The following is a 23,173-nucleotide window of genomic DNA, read 5'->3' as shown; positions in this document are numbered from 1 at the left end:
GCCAACGTCCCACTGGTCAATTCGCCAACGTCTAAATAAAAGTTTACCTTCACTTGTGTGTGTTGTATCAGGCTTGTATCAGACAATAAACTTAAACGAATTTAACGTAGTGTCACTGGGAATATCCAGGCTAAGCTATTTGCAAGCTGGGTAGAGTACGAGAAGAACGAAAAGACTGCCACCCAACTACTTCAGACTTGTTCTCGGCTTAACGGAACTGCTCGTGCGAACTAGAACTTCTCTGTAGATAGGATAAATTGGCTTCAGATAAATATAGGTTTCAATCAGGTTTTGTAAACAGGTTTCATAGGTTTTTTGTGCTTGTAAATATTTGATACTATATATAGCGCCCACGAGGCGGCTTGTGAAACAATCAAAAACATGCAAATTGATCTCAAGGCAGTCAAGCGAAACTGGCAGTGACTTAAAATTTCTCGAACCAAGGATCACTCAAGGATCGGGATTGCATTCCAAACATCAATTAGCAGCCTTTTTTTTCGTTAGTACTGGATATCTTACGTTGGCGAAACGACTTAGGACGTTGGCGAACGAGTCGTTGGCGAAACGACTCGTTGGCGAAACCACCGCAATTCCCTGGTTATGGTAAATTAAAAACACGTGAAATTCACCTCCCACGCGTAATCAAACGCGTAATACCCGCTGTAGAATAGTGGAAATACCCGTAACAAATCCGAGTAGCAAGACTTGTTTCATATTGGTTTGACACATAAGCTTACCTGTACCAGTGCATTTGATGTTCCTAGACTTCCCCCCGAATCTGCCAAAAACAAGTTGACATGAAACAAGTTGTACTTAGACAACATCTACTGTCACCAAAGGCAGAGATAAAGCTCTTCATTAAATACCTGCTTCACTGTCTTCTGATGAAGCCGAAGAAGTGGGGACATTCTCACAGTGTGTGTCCATAGCTATTTTCAAGTGACTAGACGACTCGGCAAAGATTTCATGGTCGGATCACAACAACTCTATCCCAAGTTCTCCCTCTTCTTATCGTCCCGACGCAAAGAAGAGAGAGCCTGGGTTGGAGGTTGGTGAGACTGTTTGTGGTCTTCAGAGACAGAAAAGATGGCAGAACTTTTTCCCTTGGCTAAATAATAACTGTTTCAACAAATTATTGAATTTTCCTTTCTGGTGTTGTCTTTCGTCATTTTTTCGTCACATAGGAAGCTTTCAATGAGCTTCCTTTTGGTACGCTTAGGAGGTGTTATCAGGCGAGTTTGGTTGAGCCATGGCGAAACACGGTCGATCCAAAATACCAATTACGAGACCAAATGAGCCTGATACGCTGCCGAACAGAACCAAAAACGATACGATAAAGAATTTACCGGACCCCAACTCGGCCCAGATGACCATGATATCGCAAGATACCAGGGCAGTAGAAACGGCTTCTGATTGGCTTATTCCGAATTTGGGTACGGTGATTGATCAAACGAACTAGCTATCAACAATAACAGAAACACAGTTAATGAAGCATGAAACAATATCTATAATTCCAAATGATTGTTAACGGCATATAAAACTACCGCAAAAAATATATTAATATATTAATGTCTCAAAATTACAATAGCAATAAATACATTGAGAAATGCTATAGATTCAAAAATGCAATAAATAATAATAAACTTCAAGAGGAAACAGGGACATTTCAAAATCAGTAACTCAACTGAACTTTTCAAATTGTGCCAAACTAGGTAATTTTCTTGTATTATAATATCAGCAATATTTTAATTTAATATTAACATGAAATATATCATATTTTCAGCTTTTTTAATTGAAAAATGTTCTCCCTGCAGAACTCTTAACGTGGGAATAAAAGGGAGCTCATTCCCAACAAGTATATTAGTTTTGAAAGACTTCTGGCTTAATGGGTAAGCGAGCAAGATCGCACTTACCTAAACATTAACAACTATGTTACCCTTGTCATTCTTTTATTAAGCGGCAAACTAGGATTGAATTGAAAAATCTAGTCTCTTATCGATACGATAAGGTCTCAATCCGGTTCACGCCCTCCCTGCTAACTAAATTAAATAAAATTAAATTTTGTGAGCTCAAGACAGGGTGATTATTGAAAATGCTTTGCCTCAACTACAAACAAGAATCTGGCTTCGTCTCAAATAGTGACAATTGGCTCTTGAAAATAGAACCATTTTCAACTAAAAGCCTAACTTACATTCGGGAGGCATAAACAATACAACATGGCACTTATTTAAGAGGTTCGCGTATTACAAGACACACCTTTAACGGGTGTTTCTCTGACAAGGACGCTCCCCGGAAAAATGCGCTGAAATCCCAATAGTTTCGTCCTTATGAGAACACTATGTACAAATGCTTTACAACTCAAGTGCTGTTCTTCAATTTGTCCATACGAAGAAATCTACTGTGCAGACTTCATTAGCACTGTAATAACATTCTTTTCGGTTAATAACTGCGAAGTCAAATAGTCTGAAAACAAGAAGTAGCTGGGTTGGGAGACCAAGAAGGTACATGTACGACTGGTAATGGCATTTCTCAACCAAAACATCGACGCAATGATCACTCTGAGGCTTGGCTGTATAGTGGGTGTCGACATACTGGGCAAGTGCGACTAGAAAAACCACACACACAAAAAAAAAACAGTTAATAAATCATCCTGTTTGCTCTAATTTAATCTTATTTTTATTTTCGGTATGTCTATATAATTACTAAATGTAAGCGCGATGGACTTCGGGATCGAGTGGTCTGGTTTTGAACTAGGATCGAGTTTTATGTATTGGGTTCTTGGACAAGACACTTGTTACGAGTTACGCTGCGAAGTTTAGTATATTTCAACAAGAAGGGAGGAGAAATTTTCATCTGCTAATCAAGTCCCGTGAATCCTGTAAAAAGCTATAGATTTGGGCGATGTGCACAAAATAACATTTAATGCAAAAAAAAAAAACTAAGTTACACAATATTATACATGCACATAAAGCTGTACTCACATTCCGTTCTGTATCATAGCGATGGCACATTCCCGATGTACTTTATGCGAACAAGGTAAGATTTGGCAACCACTGAATGCATCCTACACAAAACAATAATGATAACACTATTAATACACGATGGCTTTCGCCTAAATACTGTAATGGTGTGTTAAGTGAGAAGCGCTGGTTACAGTTTCGGATTTTATCATGGGAAAGCGTGAAACACCTATGATGGGAAAGTGCAAGCTTCGTAGGACGGGAAAGCCTGCGGTTCATGTGGCGGAAAAGTGTGAGGTTCATGAGGCGGGAAAGAGCGAGGTTCATGAAGCGGGAAAGCTCGAGGTTCACGTGGCGGGAAAGTGCGAGCTCTGTGTGGCGGAAAAGCGCGAAGTTCTTATGGCGGGAAAGTGCGAGGTTCATGTGCTGGAAAGCGCGTAGTTCATGTGGCGGGAAAGTGCGAAGTTCATGTGACGGGAAAGTGCGAGGTTCGTGTGGCGGGAAAGGCGAGGTTCGTGTGGTGGGAAAGCGCGAGGTTCATGTGGCGAGAAAGTGCGAGGTTCATGTGGCGGGTAAGCGCGAGGTTCATGTGGCGGGAAAGGCGAGATTCGTGTGGTGGGAAAGCGCGAGGTTCATGTGGCGAGAAAGTGCGAGGTTCGTGTGGCGGGAAAGCGCGAGATTCATAAGGCGGGAAAGTGCGAGGTTCATGAGGCGGGAAAGAGCGAGGTTCATAAAGCGGGAAAGCTCGAGGTTCACGTGGCGGGAAAGTGCGAGCTCTGTGTGGCGGAAAAGCGCGAGGTTCTTATGGCGGGAAAGTGCGAGGTTCATGTGCTGGAAAGCGCGTAGTTCATGTGGCGGGAAAGTGCGAAGTTCATGTGACGGGAAAGTGCGAGGTTCGTGTGGCGGGAAAGGCGAGGTTCGTGTGGTGGGAAAGCGCGAGGTTCATGTGGCGAGAAAGTGCGAGGTTCATGTGGCGGGTAAGCGCGAGGTTCATGTGGCGGGAAAGGCGAGATTCGTGTGGTGGGAAAGCGCGAGGTTCATGTGGCGAGAAAGTGCGAGGTTCGTGTGGCGGGAAAGCGCGAGATTCATAAGGCGGGAAAGTGCGAGGTTCATGAGGCGGGAAAGAGCGAGGTTCATAAAGCGCGAAAGCTCGAGGTTCACGTGGCGGATGACCCGAAAGCTTTCTCATTCCGCTTCTGTTTATCCTCAAGGAATGATCTTGTTCCCAACTCTAATGCAAGCTGTTGTTTCTCTTCCTCACATTGTTGGAACTGCTCCTTCAACTGACTCAATTGTTGCCTGAGCTCATGGCACTGATTCTGACAAAATTCAACCTCACTCTTAAGAACTAAAATTTCCTCTTTACTTAATTGACTACCGTCTTCTAACTGCACAGTCTCTCTTGTTTCTGAATCCTGATTGTTTTCTCCTGAAGATACACCTTCTTCGTGACTTGATCTCATTGCAGAAGATTCCCCGACAGAGTTGTCTCCAACAGATTGGTTTGATAGCTTCTCTTGCAAATTGAAAGGTAATTCATTGCGAACTGCACAAGCCGCGGATGTACTCCCTATCATATCATCATTGGTGGAAACCTTTTTCTCATCACATGGTTCTCCTGCTGCTTTGTTCAAAGTTGGCGACATGTTCTGTAAAAACGCAGGCATCTCACACACTTTATCAGATGGGCTGGTAGGAAATGAATTCAGTGATGACATGGAGCCAGGTGATAACCTACAATGGTTAAGCTGCTTCTCATCATCCAAATACGCTGAGTGAGTCGAAGAAGACATTTCACCAATACCTGAGGGCTGTACCTCTGATGATACATGTCTGCTAGTCAAGAGGCATTCCAGAAGGCCTAAACAAATCTCAGTGCTAATCTTGTCACCAGGTTGGCCAGTAAATAGGTTGTCTTCTTCCACCTGTTAAAAAAAAAGCACTGCTTTATTGGATGAAATACATTTACACTGTAAGCTGCAGTAACTTTCAGACACCTTTCATTAGCGCAGCACCCCGTAACATGTCACCTTCTGTAAGGTTGCATCGCTACAAGGCAACATCATGTTGAACAGGTTTAAATGTTACTTTGCATGAGCCTTTTCACATCTTAGTGGATAGAGACCTTGCTGTGTCAGGTCAAGTCATCTTAATGAGAACCTGGTATATGATCTTGAACACTAAGAATCTCACTATGGTTACAAAATGAAAGGTTACCTCATTCTGTAGTGAGTCTGCTGGTGGTTTTTCTCCCAGATGATCACATTCAGGTTCTTGGCTGCTTCCATCTCCACATATATCTGATGATTGACCAGAGCAAGAGGGTTTCTTTACTGACTCTTTTATGTAGTTACAGCCAACATCATGATCATCACAAAACAACTGCAAAGATTGCTCAAAGGTAACCCTCACAACACAACACAATGAGTCCATTGTACTCTCTAAAGTGTTCTTCACTGATGAACAGATGCAACTTGACTCGTACTCTTTGACAGTCCGGCATTTCACTAGGACAGATTCTTCTTCCACAACAAGAGATAAAGAGGAATTACTAGGCTCCAGAATAAAGAAACATTCTCCATTCTGCACAGCAGAAGCATTAGAAATTTCAACACCTTCCACCTTGGCTAGTGCCAATGACTGACCTAAACTGCAAATCAAATTATCAAAAACAAACTCAGCCTGGCGCTGACTTGAAAATCTATACAAAAAGTATGAGACATGAGTTGAAGGCTTAACAGCAGAGATCACAGATGAATGGAGAGCTGTATCTATGTTGGCATCTTTGTGTGGGACTGATAGCTCCTGCTCCACTAGAAGAGGAAGGTAGTCAATCTGAGCAAACAGTGAAGTCATAGCACAGGGTTCTGTTGGCAACGTCAGTTCCATATAGAAATCCTGCCCATCTATGTAACCTTTCCTAAACTTTGGCTGCAAAAATAGCACGTTTACACTCTCACAAAAGGCAGAGCAAACACTACTTAGTTCTCCCATTTCCAGCACTTTAGGAGTCTTCCAAAATAGGAGATAACAAGGCTTCTTTCCATGGCTAGTTGGTGATGATAACAAGAACACATTAGGATCTTTGAGAGTGTCTGATTTCGAAGAAGTAAAATCAGAGTTCACATCTTGATCAGTGAAAACACAGTACACATATCTGTCAGACAACCACACTTTATGAAATATGTAATTTTGACCAGCAAAAACTACAAAGAAGGGCATCTCTATTTCATGACTTTGCAAAAAACTAAGGAGTGTATTCAGATAGGCCCTCCTCTCCTTGCCTACTTTCATGTGAACCAGATTGACGAGAGAAACTACTGTAGCACCAAAGCAGGAATATCTTCCTGCACCACCACTGGTCTTGACTTGTAAGAGCATGTTGGTACTTTCAGGGGAAATGATTTTCAATGCCATACAAGATTCCTCTTGGAAGGAAACTTGCTGCTGCACTTCAGTAAATTGCTCCTCTGCTTCATCACTTCCCATGTTGAGCTGCAAGACACCAAGTAAACTATGGCAAATCTTGACATCTGGATGGTCACGTCGCAGCCCAAGCTTCAGAAAGATGTCAATGGCTTTCCTCACTTTGTCTCCAGCTGAAGCTCTGGATTCTCTTACCTTTAGCGAGAAGGCTGCTGCTTCAATGTATGCACTTGCTGTCTTTGGAGAGTCTTCACCACAAACTGAAATGAAAATATCCAATGCTTCCTGCATGGTCATTTCAGCATTCTGGAAATTTCCTTCTTCACTGTGGAGGCGAGCAAACTTTAAAAGAATCTCTGCCACATCTGGATGATGAGGGTTAATTTTCTTGAATATAGTCAGAGCTTCAGTGAGGAAAATGGAGGCATCTCTGGAGTGGCCTTTTAGAAGTGCACATGTACCCAGTAGACTCTTGCATGATGCAACCATATGGTGACCTTTGCCAAAGTAATAGACAAATATTTCTTGTGCTTGTCTCAGCATTGTCTCAGCTTCACCGGCCTTTCCAGCAGCAAGTTTAAACCTACCAACTTGATACAGCAATGAGACATAGAGACAATGGGTTCTGCCATGCGCCATCAAGTATTTGGCTTCCAACTTCTCTAGCAACACACAAGCTTCTTCAAGGTGATTGGTATCACAGTACATCTTTGCCAAGATTATTGCTGTTGTAATAAGGTCAGCATTTAGCAACTCTTGTTTGACTCCTTTATCTGTGCACAATTGATCCAAAAACTCAAGCAACTTGGAGGCAACATCTTCAAGTTCTTCACCTTGTATTTTCTCACCACTCTGTTCTTTCAGCTGCAAAGCCATCAACCTCTTCATCAACGTTATTGTGGAGGCTTCATCAGTACCACTGATGTCGTACAACACACCAATACGCAGAATATCTTGACATCTCTTGTAGTTTCCAAATTCTTGAAACAAATCAGCAACTCTTCTTAAGACCTTCCATGGCAGATGAACATCCCTTGTCATTCTCATGGAGATATCATGGCACAAGGAGGCTGCAGAGTCACAGCAAGACCAGGCATTTTCATCATTTCCAAGGAGCTTGTGGAGAACTGCCAAGTTCAAACAGGCAACAGCATTTCCCAGATGATCATGTTCATGTTCAAAGCAATTCTTGGCTCTAGCAAAGCAAGTCTCACTTTTCTTGTACTCCATCTTCTCACTCAACATCACTCCAAGGTTACTCATCAGATAACCAACACCAGCATGGTCTTGATATTGGTCTGCTATTTCTTCTAAACACACCATGTCACCTGTTTCATAAGCAAGTGCACTTAGAGCGGAGAGGATGTCCAGCCCATTGACAGTATCACTTTCAGAAGTACGAATACAGGTAATGAACATGTCTTGGCGATCATTCCAGGGTTTCAGAATACAATGGTCAACATAGCTCTGTATGGATTTTAAGTACTCTTGACACATGTCTAGGCCATCAGTTACAAGAAGTATGTTAGCTGGCTTTAGAGTATTATGAGCTCCTTCCAAAACCTCCTTACGGGGTAATAAAGTTTTGAACTTCTCAAGATGGTCCAGACAAGTACTTCCTCTGATGTTTTTCTTCATCATGATGATCAGACTTTCTAACGTCTTTAGATGATTTTTTTTTACCTGCAAAAAAAAAAAATGAAAAAAAATGCTCTTACTACAGCTGTACATGTACATGTAGGCAAGAAAAAAGTTGTAATAAGGAAATGTCTTCCCTACAAACTCTTTTCATAGGTCCTATGTACTACAGCCTGTATAATATATACCTTGACAGCATAAAGAAGCTGCAATTTTCATTCATGTAGGTTAATGAAACAGTGTAAATACAAAAGCTTGTGTACATGAACTGTTTTACACTTACCATCAAATCAGGGAATGTGATGTAAAAGTTACAATTTTAGAAAGGGTTGATGAACATGATTATTCTAGAGGACAAGGGTCTACATTATTTCTGTGACTAACATTACAAAATTCTCTAATAAATAATGTTTGTTTACTCATAAAATACATATAGTTCACTCTTCTGTGGTGACTCAAAATCACTTTGCTTTATACAACGTATATTTATATTATACATGCAGGAAAAGGAATGTACATCCACAACCTTAAAACATAGGCACACAAGGCATGCAAGAGTTATTTTTTTGTGAATTAATCTCTTGGAGATAGCAGTGAGCAGATGCTTGACAGTTACGATAAGGTTGATCCAACAAGTTTGTTTAGTTACGATGTACAGTGAAAAAAAAAAAAGAATTTGTTTCACCCTAGGGACTGTGATATCAAGCTTAAATTACATTTACAGTATCAAGGTATGGTTTTAACAGTCAATCAGTGGCTATGTTTATTACAACTATTCCCAGCCAGACAGCTAAACATCATGGAGTCTGTTAATAGTACTGTAGCTAATGGTAAACAGCTGATTGATGTTGACTCTGGATCAGGTTTCTGGCTCATTTTACAACCTTTAAAGAATTGCCACTAATGCAAAATATTAAAATGCCGCTGAATACACTAACAAAAAGAGGCGTCCAAACATTTATAGAAGGTTAAAGTTTCTGGACATGCCACTAAATTAGCTGGTTTGTTTATTCTGACCATGTGGACAAGAGTCACTGATTCGTCACTTTTAATTGAAACTACTCATGTGTGAAAAACAACAGTGTCAAGTTACCATTTGACACTAACAAATAATAATATCTTGCTACATTTACCTGCAACCAAAAACAAATTTCAAAACTCAGTAGTGTTCTCATTCCTGACTAGTGATCCCTAATTTCTTTGGTTTTGACGGAGAAAACCACTTCAAATGAGTATCTCAGTATCGAGTCCAAGAAAAGTTTCAACAAGAAGATCTTTTAGATCTTATAACTGCGCTTTTCAAATTTAACTGTTTTCTTAGTACTACAGTCGCATTGCAGCGCACATTCCAAAGCGGTCCTTGATGATTCATTGATTACTGTAGACACCACATTACTTGATCAACACAAACTGTATTATTGCACCATCAGTCGTAGTCGTAGCCATTGTGAAAGCTCTGATGACGTAATGTTCTAAATTAATCTGGAACTTTCTTTGGGATATGTATATGGGCATGAACGATACGAACGCTACAATAATAACACTTAAAAGTCATGATTAAATTTAATTGGTTTTTCAATGAGTAAAGGACTAGCAAAGTAGTCATACGAGTCACATACATGTAATTCTAGAATTACATTATTCACGGCTATTTTTAGTACGGTGGTTATTTCCCTACCAATGAAGTAGTCCTTGCACGTTCTGACACGTTCTTTGCTTGGCTTGCAAATATTTAATTTTCCTTCGCTGCGATGAAACAGCCAAAGAATTTACTTCATTTGCCTAAAACCACAAAAATACTTGCAAAATTGCAAATAAATTATTAATGAACGTCCCTTCCGGCGAAATAAACTTGCAAAGTAAACACGATCTTATTTGTCACGTAGCGAAAGTGAAAGCTACAACAGCAGCACATCCCATGACTGACTAAATACCTTTTTTAGCGTATTTATTATTCCCTTTGAATCCAATGCTTCAAAAAAACCAAAAGAAAATATATTTTACCCAGAAAAAAGAAATCAATATCCATAAAATTGTCCATGTATTAATGTTTCAACAGCTTTTGGCGAATAAACATCGCACGATGCGTGACTCAAAATTTGGCCGAGAGGTAGTTTGGCTCAGGTCACTGACAAAACAAAAACAAACAAGAAGATCTGTTAGATCTTATAACCACACTTCTAAAATTTAACTGTTTTGTTAATACTACAGTCACAATGCAGAGCACATTCCAAAGCAGTCCTTGACGAGTCACTGATTACTGTAAACACATCACTTGATCAACACAAACTGTGTTATAACTTATTGCAACATCACTCTTAGCCTTTGTGAAATCTATGAAGACGTAATGGTCTTAATCTGGAAGTTCGCTCGGGATATGCCCATGAATGCTACAAAAGGAAACGAGTGTCTTGCTATTAATAACACTTTTAATAAACAGCTCTTTTCCTGAAAAGTCAAAATTTAATTTGTTTGTACTTTGAAGTAGTCATGCAAGTCACACAATCAGAGGGTTTACACTATCCACAGCTAATTTTAGAACGGTTGTGTTTTTTCCCCTAGCACTGACTTAAACGTTGCAAGTTCTGGCAAGCTCTTGTTTACCTCGGCAATTATTTAATTTTTCTCCAAATCTCTTAGCTCGCTGCGATGAAACAGCCAAAGAATTTGCTTCATTTGCTGAAACCCACAAGAAATACTCGCAAAATTGCAAATAAATTAATGACCGTTGCTTCTGGCGAAATAAACTTGCAAAAAAAAACACAGGTGGAACATGAACTGCACTCGGTCCATGGCTGGACAGTTGAAAAAAAAAAAAAAAAAAAAAAAAAAACAGGTATACATGTGTACTAATAACTTTCACTGCAAAGTTTTGCAAAGCCAAGTAAAATTTCACATTAGGAAACAAAGGCCTTCAAAATTACATTCAGAACCAAGATTTGCTCATCTGCATCAAAGCTCAAAATCTGTGCATTTTGTGTGTATTTTTTTTTACACAGTGCTGCATTTCTCTATTTCTACATGGAATAAAGTTAAATGTCTGATGAAAAAAGAGAAGAGGAACAATTTTGTCTTATTCAAAACGCACATTTTTATTCCATCAATAAACAAGAACTACTGCAATTTAATTATCAAATAGTCACATGGAGTCACGGAAGAGCACATTCTTATTCTGTGGCCAACTTTGGTGATAACAAAAAATTAAACCATTTCAAATTTATTTACATGCAATGAAACCCATTAATTAATACAGCTGTTCAAAAAGCATTTCAGCTAGAAGTAATGAAGGTAAAGAGTGTTACTTGACCAAGATTCTATCCTACATTGATCAGCGAACGAGTCACCTCAAAGACTGATTAAATTAAACCGGGGTTTCAGTAGGTGTCATGGAGTCAGCAGCAATGATTGAAAAGTTTCTTTTGTCACAAAATTACTGGTTTGAATGCCACTAACGAGGGAAAGTTTTGGCTAAATATGATATTTTTGGTCTCTTTCATATTGCAGGAAAAAAAAAAAAAGCAAACTGCTAAGGAAAAGCAGTGCATGTACATTTCCATTCTTTATTTGAACCTTGGAAGACACACAATAGTTTGGAAAACACACAGTACTTTGAAAGTTTACAACAGACAGTATTTCATGAACTCAGCTAGGGGTAATTCCAAAAGATACATGTATGCAGTCATAGCAGTGCTCTTTGCACTAACCCTTACCCAGGCAGTGCATTCTACACAAGAAACTAGGATTTTGTTAATGTGACAGCACAGGTTCTATGCCTCAATTCCTTGACAACATGTATGAACAAAAAGTATACTTGCTTACCAGTAGCTTTGGTAACACAAGACTGAAAAAAATTGGTCACCCTAAAATCAACAGGCCCTCAGCTGTCAGGTCTTCTCTGATTTATGGAACTTTTAGTTTCACTTCCTGAATCAATACAAATTGCAATCAGTTGGCCGTTTTCAATTCACACATGTAAAGTGCAACAACATATTATCCAAGACAAAATGGTCTTTCAAGGACCACATAAAAATACATGTTAGATAGAAATTTAAAGCAGAAAGAAAATAACTGCTTGAAAAAATTTTGCTTGTGGCTTTTTAAACTTGTTTTGCCAGCAAAACATACCCTACAAATGTTGCTGCTGGAATAAAAAGCTTTAAGTTCAAGCCCTGCTACTTAAATATGATACTTTGTATTACTTACACTGTACATGAGGGTCAAATTCCAGTGCAATTAAAAAACATATTTTGACTCGGGCAACAATAAAACCACCACAAAAATGCATTTATAGCTGTGGCTTTGAAATCCACCGAACAAAAGACAAAATTTAAGCCAACATTGTTCTACTGCTGGCTAGGAGGTGTGTTCATTCCCAAATAAAAGAGGATATCTTTAATCTGCTTTGAAAGTATCTATTGTTTTCTTGGATGATTTTGTTTTTGAATCCTGCCCTGCAAAACACAGAGAATGCCAAAGTACACAGGAAAAATAACACCTAGAAATAAAAAAGACACAACCACCCAAGAATATACAGTGTACTGGTAAAATAATATAGAAAGGTCAGATAGTTGACTGCTAAAAATCATTTTGCTCACAAGTTTAATAAAGGCCCTGTATTAGATTTATATAACACACTAAAATTTCCATGCTTTGTTTGGTAACTGATATCACAGGTATTCCTCTTGATAAGAAGTTAGGATCACCTACCTCCTTAAATAAAAACACTATTTTAAGTTGAGACAATAAATCTGTTTGTTTTACTCATGCTGTTTTCTTTTTTATACCCACACATACAAGTAAATCAAAACAAATTTTCAAGCACATGAAAATTCTTGTTATCTGCTCAATATTTGTTGAATAATCATGGTTTTATTTCAGACCACTTATAGTATACATTTGGTATTTTTCAGGTTTACTTTGAAAATTTTTTTTATCCAACTTGTGACTCATCTAAACACTTCTGTACTATATGACAAAAAATAAAGTGATGACATGGATGCATTCATTTTTATGGTGTCATCTGTACTCAAAAGTTCAGCATACAATTATTTTATGCATATTCATGTATCCTAATAATAATAATAACTTAATAAAGTACATGTAACCTGCTTTACAAGAAACATGTACCTACTCAAAAGTATATTAATAAGTTTTTCATGCTAATTCACGTTTAAAGAATGAACAATGAGCAAAATTTCCCATACAAACTACATATGTTTTAGAGATTGAAGTGCTGCCTTCTTCCAAAACTTTATTACAGATCACTTGCAGACCTTACAAAAGATATTTAACATTGAAGTGGATTTGTATTCTCTGAAATGCACAAAATAAATGGAGTGAGAACAGACTTGTAGACTTGTTGGGTTAAAAAATACACATCTGCAAACCCTTGAAACAGCCTTTATGTCCATATATACATGTACAACTGTATATGCATGTACGGATTACATGTACATCAATTGCATACTAGTAATTTATTGCTGTGTAACTCCAAAGCTCCCAAATCAGCCATTAAAATTTTACTTTTAACATTTTACATGGCCAGCTAAAATCTTGATTTGATTAAGTTTGGTTTGGAACCAAGATTCGACTTGCATTCAATTGAAAGGCTGCATGCAAGAACGTCCCCTAGATTTTTTGGCCATTTTGAAAGTGCTCAAAAATAGCTGAATTTTGGCATGTGGGCTCCGTTTTACCTGAGGAACATTGCTCTGAAGTTTTTTTCGCTGGGATCTTCTTCATTCTCAAGAAATAACATATGCAAAACTCAGTTTTCCACAACAGCATCTTTTGGAGATCTTTGTTGAACGAAAAACAAAAGAAACCTTCTGATTATTTTGTTGAACAGCAAACAGGCAGACTGTTTATAGTGTATTCCACTGAATCTTAGCTGTCGTTAAGTCAAAGGAAAATAGTATATAGAGCGGAAATCTGGGAACAGATTGTTTACATCGGTTATTGTGACGTGAACACAACACGTGAATCAATCGAGCATAAAACAAAATACCATCGAACAAAAAAGAGATGTGCCACATTAGAGCTCTGTCAACTAATATCTTAAGCATTGTTCTAAAGTACCTTGTACTGTATGCCTGCCTGATGGTTGAGAGGCATCATAAGGCCTTGATAAACCCATAAGTCATCAGCACGTTTTAAAGAATCAAAATGTGTTCTGAAACTTCAACAGCAGCTGATATACATGTACCATAATCGTGTTATCAGCGTTCGAAGTCAGATTGAGCCAGGCAGCAAAGTCCAAGAGCAGTTCTTGCCCAAGAAAAATACCCTCTCGTGAGGTTGTGGCCCATTTGCCAAGCGTTGCTAGCATCGAAGTTTGGAAAGCGAGAACTGGTTTTAGACTTATAAAATTTGTCTTGTATCGACCGCCATGTTTTCCCGCACACAAGGTGTAAAGACCCTTTCCGGCATGCATTGCGATCACGTTCTTTGACTGTTTAGTAGTGACATCTACATTGATTGCTGTATTTGATTTGACTATCCTAGTTTGACAAGGTAGTTTCGATCAGCTCACTGAACATGGCGTAAGGGTCCTGGTTTTTATTACTATTCTTATTCTTATTATTCTTATTCTTATTCTTATTCTTATTCTTATTCTTATTCTTTGATTATTTTTATTTTTTTTATTTTTTTTTTTTACAGTGCAACTAACAAACTTGACTACTTAATAGGGAAATCAACCTATGGTGACTGTTGCTAGTTGCCTAAACAAACCACAACCGAAGCCCTAACCCTGCTGAATAACGTTGGACTAATCTCTAATCCTAATTAACTTAAACCCTAACCACAAGAGCCTTGAGCATTTTACTAACCTTATGTGAATTGAGCATCTCTGTGGTCACACGTTCTGATGAAATCAACATTTCACTGTTTTCTAAGTGAAATCAACATCCTTGCCGTCACGCATTAACGTGAAATCAACACTCGTTTCTCGCGAGACGAGTCTCGAGAGAAACGAGACGAGTCTCGTTTCTCGCGAGTGCACTGGAAGTACCAATGCTACGCATTTGTCGGTATTCGAAGCCTGTTTTGTTAATAAGACGTCTGTATCGTATCGTTTCGATTAGCACGGTAGACACGATTTTCATTCTCATCAGCAATGCGTGTGTACCATGTGTGTATTATACAATGTAAATTCTCAAGCGTCCAGTACTGTTTCATATACATCGGCCAAACCTTTTTTTATTCCAGCCAGACTTGCTTAACGTTTAGTTTTTGTAAATACATGCACGATAAAAGTTGAAGGTATGTGAATCGTCGGCAAGTTAGTCACTCGTGTTTACAAATATGTTTTACAGTTGTATTAATTCTCTTGTTTGCATAGATCTTTAAAAAAAAAGTTTGTTCACAACCCTAAACGTGATTCATACAGTTGATAATCAAAATGTATTGTTCATGAAACAACATGTGGAGTTTTGTCACCCGATCTACGTGTTGGAAGTTGAAGCCGCGATCGCGATCACTAAGTCAACACAGCAGCGCCGCCTATGTTTTGCCAACTATCGCTCCCAACTGATTTGTCGGGAAACTCGACGAACTGTTTATCCAAAGATTGCGAACATACGAAACGACGCTAAGTGTTCCGACAAATAATTTAATATTCAAACTTGCGAACACACGCTTTGCACATAAGCCTCGAACTTTTTATTCAAAAGTTGTGAGCACGCCACGCTTTGATCATACTTCACTTCACTTTACATTCGAATAACTAATTTATTCAAACTTGTGAACGCTCACTTTGCACATGAAATCTGAGTTGACTAACTTTTTATTCATACTTGTGTACGCTTGAGAACACATGCTTTGTAAACATAAGGAATGAATTCATCAGTCTTAAAATCGGCGATTCTCACGTGTTCAAGTTCATATAAGAAAGATTGAGAGACAACCACATAGTTCGCGGATTTAAGCACACTCAAGTACAGTATTGCCATTCAAAGAGAAAAGTTTCCATTGTCATGAATGTAATTTAGAAAAGATCACGACTCTTAGATTAGCTGGCCAATGTTAATAATAGTTATGTGCAAATGTGGTAATAAAAGTGTGTTTCAGTGTTCAGAAGTTGGATCATGTATCTTATGGCAGGCCTGGACTGCTGTATTGACCGATATATAAACTGTTTATTCACATACCGCTCGAGATCTTCGTTGTCGAGCAACAAAAATTCTATCCGTTAAAGAGAGTGTATTGTGCCATTGGAAAAAAAAGATTTATATCAAATAGAACCGGCGATGTTTTTGCCGCGACGCTTTGCAAAACAAACTTCATTTGCGTATTAAATCGACTGCCACTAGACAGAACTTTCCCTTGCAAAAACATTGAGTTAATGTAAACATCGCATCACATAAACATTGTTAGAAACTCCTGTCTTCAAAGATATAGTATTTTGCCGTTTGAATAAACGATTTATGCCAAATAGAACTGGAAGTATATTTTTAGTGTTTGCCTTGACGTTTCGGAGAACAATAAAAGTTCATTATGTTGTCGACTTGTCGACGCGTGCCGCTAGACAAAACTCGGGCTGGCAGAAAAATTTAAAACTACATGTAATGTAAACGGCGATCTCAGAAACCTTGATAAAAACTCCTGTCTTCAAAGATACCGTACTTCAGCATTTGAATGAACGATTTATGCCAAATAGAACCGGAGATATCATTTTTTCAACAATTTCCGTGACACTTTCATGACTCCCATTCACAATTGACTCGCTGGCGCATTCCGAAAGCCGGAACGTTTTTCTCCTACGCAAAATTAAATGTTTGTTTGAATTAGCGGTTATTGCAGAGCGAGCAAATGTAGGTAACTGAATCATTCAGAGTGAGCAAGATTCGCAAAATCAACTCTTTACCCCCGTGATCGCACGAATTGAAACGCATGTAACTCTACCTGTAGTTACGTTCGATGTTCGATATTACCTTTGTTCGATATGAATCGAGCAAACGATCAATGCATATTTTATGTTGGACGGTCCCATCGATTTGACAACGAACTGCAGAGCAGCAATCGTTACCCGTAACCGGTTTCTTACGCGTAATATACGCCATACTAAACACTTCAGTGATTCTCGAGAGAAACGAGACGCGGCTCACGAGAAACAAGACTCGTCTCGCAAGAAACGGGACGAGAGGTGGTACCTTACTTTTGAGCGGTACTGTACATTGCATGACATTAACATTTTTCTGTTCTCTAAGTGAAATCAACATCCTTGCTGTCATGCGTTAATGTGAAATCAACATTTTTAGCTATTCAGACCCGAAATCAACATTTTTGAGCTTATACGTTGCATGAAATTAACATTTTTCTGTTCTCTAAGTGAAATCAACATCCTTGCCATCACGTGTTAATGTGAAATCAGCATTTTTACCTATTTAGACCTGAAATCAACATTTTTGAGCTTACATGTTGTGTGAAATTAACATTTTGCTGTTTTCTAAGTGAAATCAACATCCTTTCCATCACACGTTAACATGAAATCACCATTTAAACCTTTTTTGACCTAAAATCAACATTTTTGAGTTTATATGTTGCGTGAAATTGACATTTTGCTGCTTTCTAAGAGAAATCAATATCCTTGCCGTCACGCGTTAACACGAGTCAACATTTTAACCACTTTTGACCTGAAATCAACAAATTTGAGCATATATAAGTTGCATGAAATTGACATTTTGCTGGTTTCTAAGTGAAATCAAAGTCCTTGCAGTCGTGGTGGGCCGATCCTTTGTTATAATAAACTGAGGCGAGACTTTGACTTATAACAAAGGCTTGGCTTGGCTATTATAACAAAGGATCAGCTCTGTTTATCATAACAAAGGCCCGGCTCCGTTTATTTGAAGGACTCGGCAGGAAAAGGGCGTTAGGTATTTTAATCAAAAGTGAACTTTGTCAAAAACACTCACATGCAGTTTTGTTCAGGTATGTTAAGCAATGTCCCATAGTTTTTGCGCTAAAGTTCGCTTCGTTTTCGAGATATTGCGTATGCAATAAACCACTCGGTTTTTCCAACCTGTGTGCCTTTTTTCCATACGTTATTTCTCGAGAATGAAGAGCAACCCAGCAAAAAAAACTTCAGAGCAATGTTTCTCAAGTGAAATGAAGCCCACATGCCAAAATTCAGCTAGTTTTGAGCACTTTCAAAAATGGCCGAAAAATCCAGGGGAAGTTCTTGCATGCAGCCTTTCAATTGTCTTGTTTACCACATTGCAGGTACAATACACTATTCCCATTAAAACATGTTGAGTTTCAGCCAACATACTAATGTGTGGTTCACTTTCAAGACATTTACTCTTTATCTTTGCACAGACAAAACACCACCATTGGAGGTGAAATTGACAGGGTACAAATGACAGGGTACAAATATATCACAACATGGAGCAGACTTGACAGGGTCTCGCCAAGATATTTGAGGGGAAAATGGGAATTTCACGTACTTCAATCCTTAGAATATCAATGGATTTCTGAGCAGTTATTTCTATTATAAAATTGAGATCCTTTGTGAAGAACTAAATGTAACATCACTCACTCACTCACTCAATCGTGCCCTTGGGCACATAAGGCCATAAATAACTAAGAAACATAAACATGGAAAATTAACTCTTAATTTGTTTCCACCTCAATGCTTTGCCTTCATTCAATTGCAGGAACTGAATAATTTTTAAGCTACTATAAACTCAAATTTCATGGAAGTGAAAGGAGAATTGAGTACAACAAAAGCTGAATTTAGTACTTTAGAAAAGTTGGATCAGCGAACATGGAGATACATGTACACTGTATATCCATACATTTGGAATTCCATGTCACAGTCAAGTACACTTTTGCATCCAAAATGTTATGCCCAATCACAAAAAAATACTTCTTGTCATATATGGATGCTAAAACACTGGACAACATACAACTTCATGCTATTGACCTTGAGCCACTGCTCATATTTACTTAAAAATCCAGTCTAGCATTACAATTATTGTCAACAGGCTGTGATGAAAATCTTGATGTCGCCATTATTAACTTTGGTTTGGGGCAATGAACTCTTCTAGTCATAAATTCATGCTGTCCATGGGTCTACACCATGCTATATGTATTCTAAGTGACTTTTTGATACATTTTCATTTAAAATACTCAAATTTCCCTCAATTGCTGAGTTTTAAAAATAACATTGCTCCTAGTTTTTTGCCCATTGTTTCGCTCTTTGTTTCTGAGAAAACGGGGCAAAACATTGAGTTGGCACCGTTCATTAAACAGCCCATACAAAAGAAATTCAAATTACATTGTTCTCATAAATTGTGAATGTAGGCAGGCACTTTTCACTTTGGAGTGAATCATCGCTCTCTGCGTAAAATTTAAAACTGTGATGGTTATGATCAAACTTGCCATTGCTTCTGCGTCCACTGAAATGACTTTTCAAGTTAGTCCCATAGTTCATCAGATCTATTTTTTAAAGCCTGCTTGCCTGCCTGCCTGCCTGCCAGCTACATGTACCTTCACTGCAATTGATTTGAGGTTGATATTTTAGATAAGTCAGCATAACAATCACTGTCTATCTAAAGGTAAACTACAATGTAGTTTAATTACTAATCTCAGTCTACATATTGATCTGTACCAGAAGAATCTAAACTTTGTGACATATCATGTATCGGTATCTGTTTATTCTTAGAAGTTAATGATTGAACTCTTGATTGGCTTTCGTGACCCAGTTGTCATAAGATAACGCAGACTCCAAAACAGCTCATTTCCTTGGCGCCAGACAATTTTAATGACACTGTTGACAGCAGGAAGCAGATTGACCTTGAAAACCTAGGAGGCACTCTCATGATCTGGTGCTTGTTATTAAATAAGTTATTTTTTCTGCTTACACTGCAGTTTCACAACTAAATGTAACTACTAAGGTAATCAATAACAAACACATGGTAAAACTGATGTTTCAGTGTCACAATGACACTATTATCAAGGTGAAGAATGTTCTTATCTGGTGGTTTCATGCCATACGCAAGAAAAGAGATGGACCATACTAAGATGATAATAAACTAAACAATTCATACATGCCCAGCATACACGCAACGAGGCAGAAGCAAATCGTATACACATAGAGAAATTGCAGACGACAAAGATCTGGAAATGTACGCACATTTAAATCTTGATTTACATTTCATGCTACCACTGTACGTGACATGAAGGCTGACGTGCTGATGTGTTTGGAACAATGTCAACTCAACTTTACACCAACTTAATCACAATTCTGTGTTTCAATCCTTGGGTGCGTGATTAGCATTTATGATCCAGTAATTTTCATTGTCTGAAGTTGAACAGAAACGCCTTGACACATAGATTCTGTGTACAGCATAAAATCAACAAAAGTCAACTGATTTGCAGGCTGGGATGTTTCGATGTTGGTTATTTAATTAATTTGTTGCCGATACTCTTTTTGTTAAAATTGGTAGTCTTTGTTACCAATACATTGTGTGATGTATTATATTGCAGACTATCTAGTCACAATTTTGAACCTTGATCCTCTATGCATGATAATGATGTCAGTCAGTCCTTGCGCAAAATCAAAACAAAGTTTTACTTCATTGCAATTGGCTTCTACAATTCTCATGTGATACCAAGTGTACCAATCACATGCACATGGGATTTAAACATATCTTTTTCTCCACGGGTCTGTGACGCAGTTCAAAAACTTCTATAAGAGGGCACTTTTAAACAAGGGAAGGTCTCTGGCTCACTAACTTATGGCCAAGTTAGTGAGTTGAAGAACGGGGAAAGGCTCTATCCTCTTGGTAGAAATGCCCTCACTGGTCAAATTAGCTAACAGGATAAACTGGAGTACCATTTTATTCACAGCACAGAATCTCTAACTGAAAATGCAATGCAACTTATTGAACAATCACCAAAGTAGACGGAAAAGAGGACTTGTTCACTATTCACACAAAAGGATTACTGTATTTACGGAATTTTAGCTAATCCACAAAGCAACCTACCACCTCCTAGAAACATTTGATGTTGAAAATCATCGACGAAACTGGAAATAAAACTGACCGTACAAGATGATGACGACGTCAACAAATTATGAGACAACATTCCATGTACATGTAAGTATTCAACCATTGATATGATTTTCAACACTAAACTATATGTAGTTCTTTCAACAACAGAGTAACTGCTTTTCTATTCAGTACTAAGCAACAGAAACTGAATCCTTGCACGTACTTCCTTTTAACTTAATGTACGTAAGCGCAGAAATTATAGCGAGTAAAGTAAGAAGACTGAATGCAAATCGACTGTGTAGGGAAGGTATCCGATCACTTCGCTCCATGGTTTATAGCTATAGATCGCTTTGAGTCAGTTTGCTCCAACGCGCGTGTATATTCCTCGTTCTTTCATCCACTGCCAAGCCAAACTCGGTAAGCTGAGGTAGCGAACTCGGCCTGTGTGTAGCGATCTCTGGTTGGAGCGAACTGACTTGGAGCGAGCGTAGTATAGGAAAAATGAAAAATATGACAAAAACCCAATAGCTAACAATGGTTCTGATCTCCACGAACAAATTTAAGGCTAAAGCACAAACTACGAGAAGAAATTCTGATGGTCAGTTGAATTGTTTCGTTTTGTTTCTTTTTTTCCTTCTATTTTCCACTATTTGCGGCGACTCGGTTAACGACAGCGAGCAGCAGACATAATATTGACCACTCTTGGGTTTGCGAAGCGAATGTAAACAGCGTGGAAACTGGCAAACATAAGAACTAGTTACAAGACCATATGCGAAATGTTGGTGGAATTTCTTAAACATTAACACTAAACTTAACCATATAACTAAAACAGTGACTTGTCTTTTGACAATTTTAACAGTGATCTTGCTAAACGAATGTAAACAGCGTGGAGACTTGCCAACACAAGAACTTACCAGAACATATTCGAAATGTTGGTGGAACTTCTTAAACATTAACACTAAACTTAACAGTGACTTGCCTTTTGGCAATTTTAACAGTGATCCGTTGTGCAATATCGTTCGTTTTGCTCAAACAATCATAAGGTATTTAAGCTTAAGCTTACACTTTTTTAAATTTACAGCTTACAGCTTACTTTAGTTCAGCTAACGGAAAATCAAACTTGAGCTTAATTTCTTACGATATTTCATCGCTCCACAGCAGAGCAGGCTTAGTTCATAGTAATGAAGTTAAGCTTACTTGTTCGACTTATTTGATTTGATTTTTTTGTCATTTTCAGTCCCGGTCGAGAAACAAGTCGACGCTAATCTTATACTGCCTGACCTCTTGTAGGTGCTAATGTAAGCCTGCAGACGTTTTGTAGTTTCCTGTACGCTTATACTAAGAAAAAAAAAAAACGCTTTACAAAAGAATTAAAAATTACCTTGTAAATGTGCTTGCTTAAGTTTCTGATTTTTCCAGTACCGAAACACTCTCTTGCCAGATGGCATGGGCCTTGTGCCTTGCGCGTACAGACAAGCCACATGCACAGATGATGACGCCACGGTAATGGACGCCAACTCAGCGCTTTCACACTAATTAAAATAAAACGCTCTGATTGGCTGCGTACTTCTGTTGCACCAAGGGCACGATCCATTCCCGGGGGCGGGCAACCAAAATTTCCGGAAACGGTTCAACGACACCCCCAATACTAGTACTAGAAATGGTGCGCGGTTACGGTCTCCGTCCCCGATTATGGCTCCTGATTTTACCGTATGGTTACTGTCAATAAGCTTTACGTATTTCCGGTAGTACGCAAATACTACCCGTACACCCTCCCAATTCTCATTCTACCTGATTGAAGAAGGCTGGTTTGGCCCGCCGAAATATAGTAAACCTGCTTTTATATTCTTCTTTTACAATCACAGAAATAAACTCCTGCAAAAATTTAGTGCCACACGGTAGCCTGCGTTAAAAGGAGGAGGAGGAGGAGGAGGAGGAGGAGGAGGAGGAGGAGGAGGAGGAGGAGGAGGAGGAGGAGGAGGAGGCAAAGCGCGCTTCATCGCGATTTCATTTACCTCCCTACCCCTTCCCCCATTCCCTTCCCCGTTTACGTCTGCAACGCAGGCTAGCAATGACCGGTCCGGGGTCGGCCGAGACGCTTTGCACATCACGAAATTCCGATTTAATTTCAGTAAATCAGGATACTCAAAGTGC

At 38.7% G+C, this 23,173-nt stretch overlaps 2 protein-coding genes and 2 long non-coding RNA genes across 4 annotated transcripts in view; 1 reads left to right on the top strand and 3 right to left on the bottom strand.

Moving 5' to 3' along the window:
* Positions 1-738: 738 nt before the first annotated feature.
* On the bottom strand, positions 739-1,012 carry LOC149116032 (uncharacterized). The gene is made up of 2 exons (XR_016205724.1): positions 867-1,012; positions 739-778 (listed from the first exon to the last, which is right to left on the bottom strand). It is a non-coding gene; the product is annotated as an uncharacterized LOC149116032 (long non-coding RNA).
* A 475-nt stretch (positions 1,013-1,487) lies between these two features.
* Positions 1,488-23,173, bottom strand: part of LOC110062559 (uncharacterized) — a 172,587-nt gene continuing 150,901 nt past the window's right edge. The window contains exons 15-16 of the mRNA XM_089283481.1: positions 2,982-3,064; positions 1,488-2,605 (exon numbers count right to left, since the gene is read on the bottom strand). Of these exons, the coding sequence (XP_089139607.1) occupies positions 2,554-2,605; positions 2,982-3,064 (135 nt within the window). The 3' untranslated portion in view covers positions 1,488-2,553. The remainder of the gene's footprint in view (positions 2,606-2,981; positions 3,065-23,173) is intronic.
* LOC149116031 (uncharacterized) lies at positions 4,118-8,179 on the bottom strand. The gene is made up of 2 exons (XM_089281724.1): positions 5,178-8,179; positions 4,118-4,885 (listed from the first exon to the last, which is right to left on the bottom strand). The coding sequence occupies exons 1-2, from the start codon at positions 8,121-8,123 to the stop codon at positions 4,118-4,120; spliced, it is 3,714 nt and encodes a 1,237-aa protein (XP_089137850.1). The 5' UTR covers positions 8,124-8,179.
* On the top strand, positions 20,458-22,412 carry LOC110056011 (uncharacterized). Its single transcript, XR_002297415.2, has 2 exons — positions 20,458-21,124; positions 22,257-22,412. It is a non-coding gene; the product is annotated as an uncharacterized LOC110056011 (long non-coding RNA).

This window comes from Orbicella faveolata, unplaced genomic scaffold (assembly GCF_042242905.1).
Source record: "Orbicella faveolata isolate gen_17 unplaced genomic scaffold, um_ofav_v1 contig_12, whole genome shotgun sequence".
Classification (NCBI taxonomy): Eukaryota; Metazoa; Cnidaria; class Anthozoa; order Scleractinia; family Merulinidae; genus Orbicella; species Orbicella faveolata.
This window is presented reverse-complemented; position numbering and strand designations above follow the sequence as displayed.

Excerpts from the sequence above, each read along its gene's own strand:
- LOC149116031 (XM_089281724.1), bottom strand. The coding sequence starts at position 8,123 with ATGTACATGTACAGCTGTAGTAAGAGCATTTTTTTTCATTTTTTTTTT. Across the intron at positions 4,886-5,177 it reads CAGACTCACTACAGAATGAG|GTGGAAGAAGACAACCTATT; the intron begins GTAACCTTTCAT and ends TTTTTTTAACAG.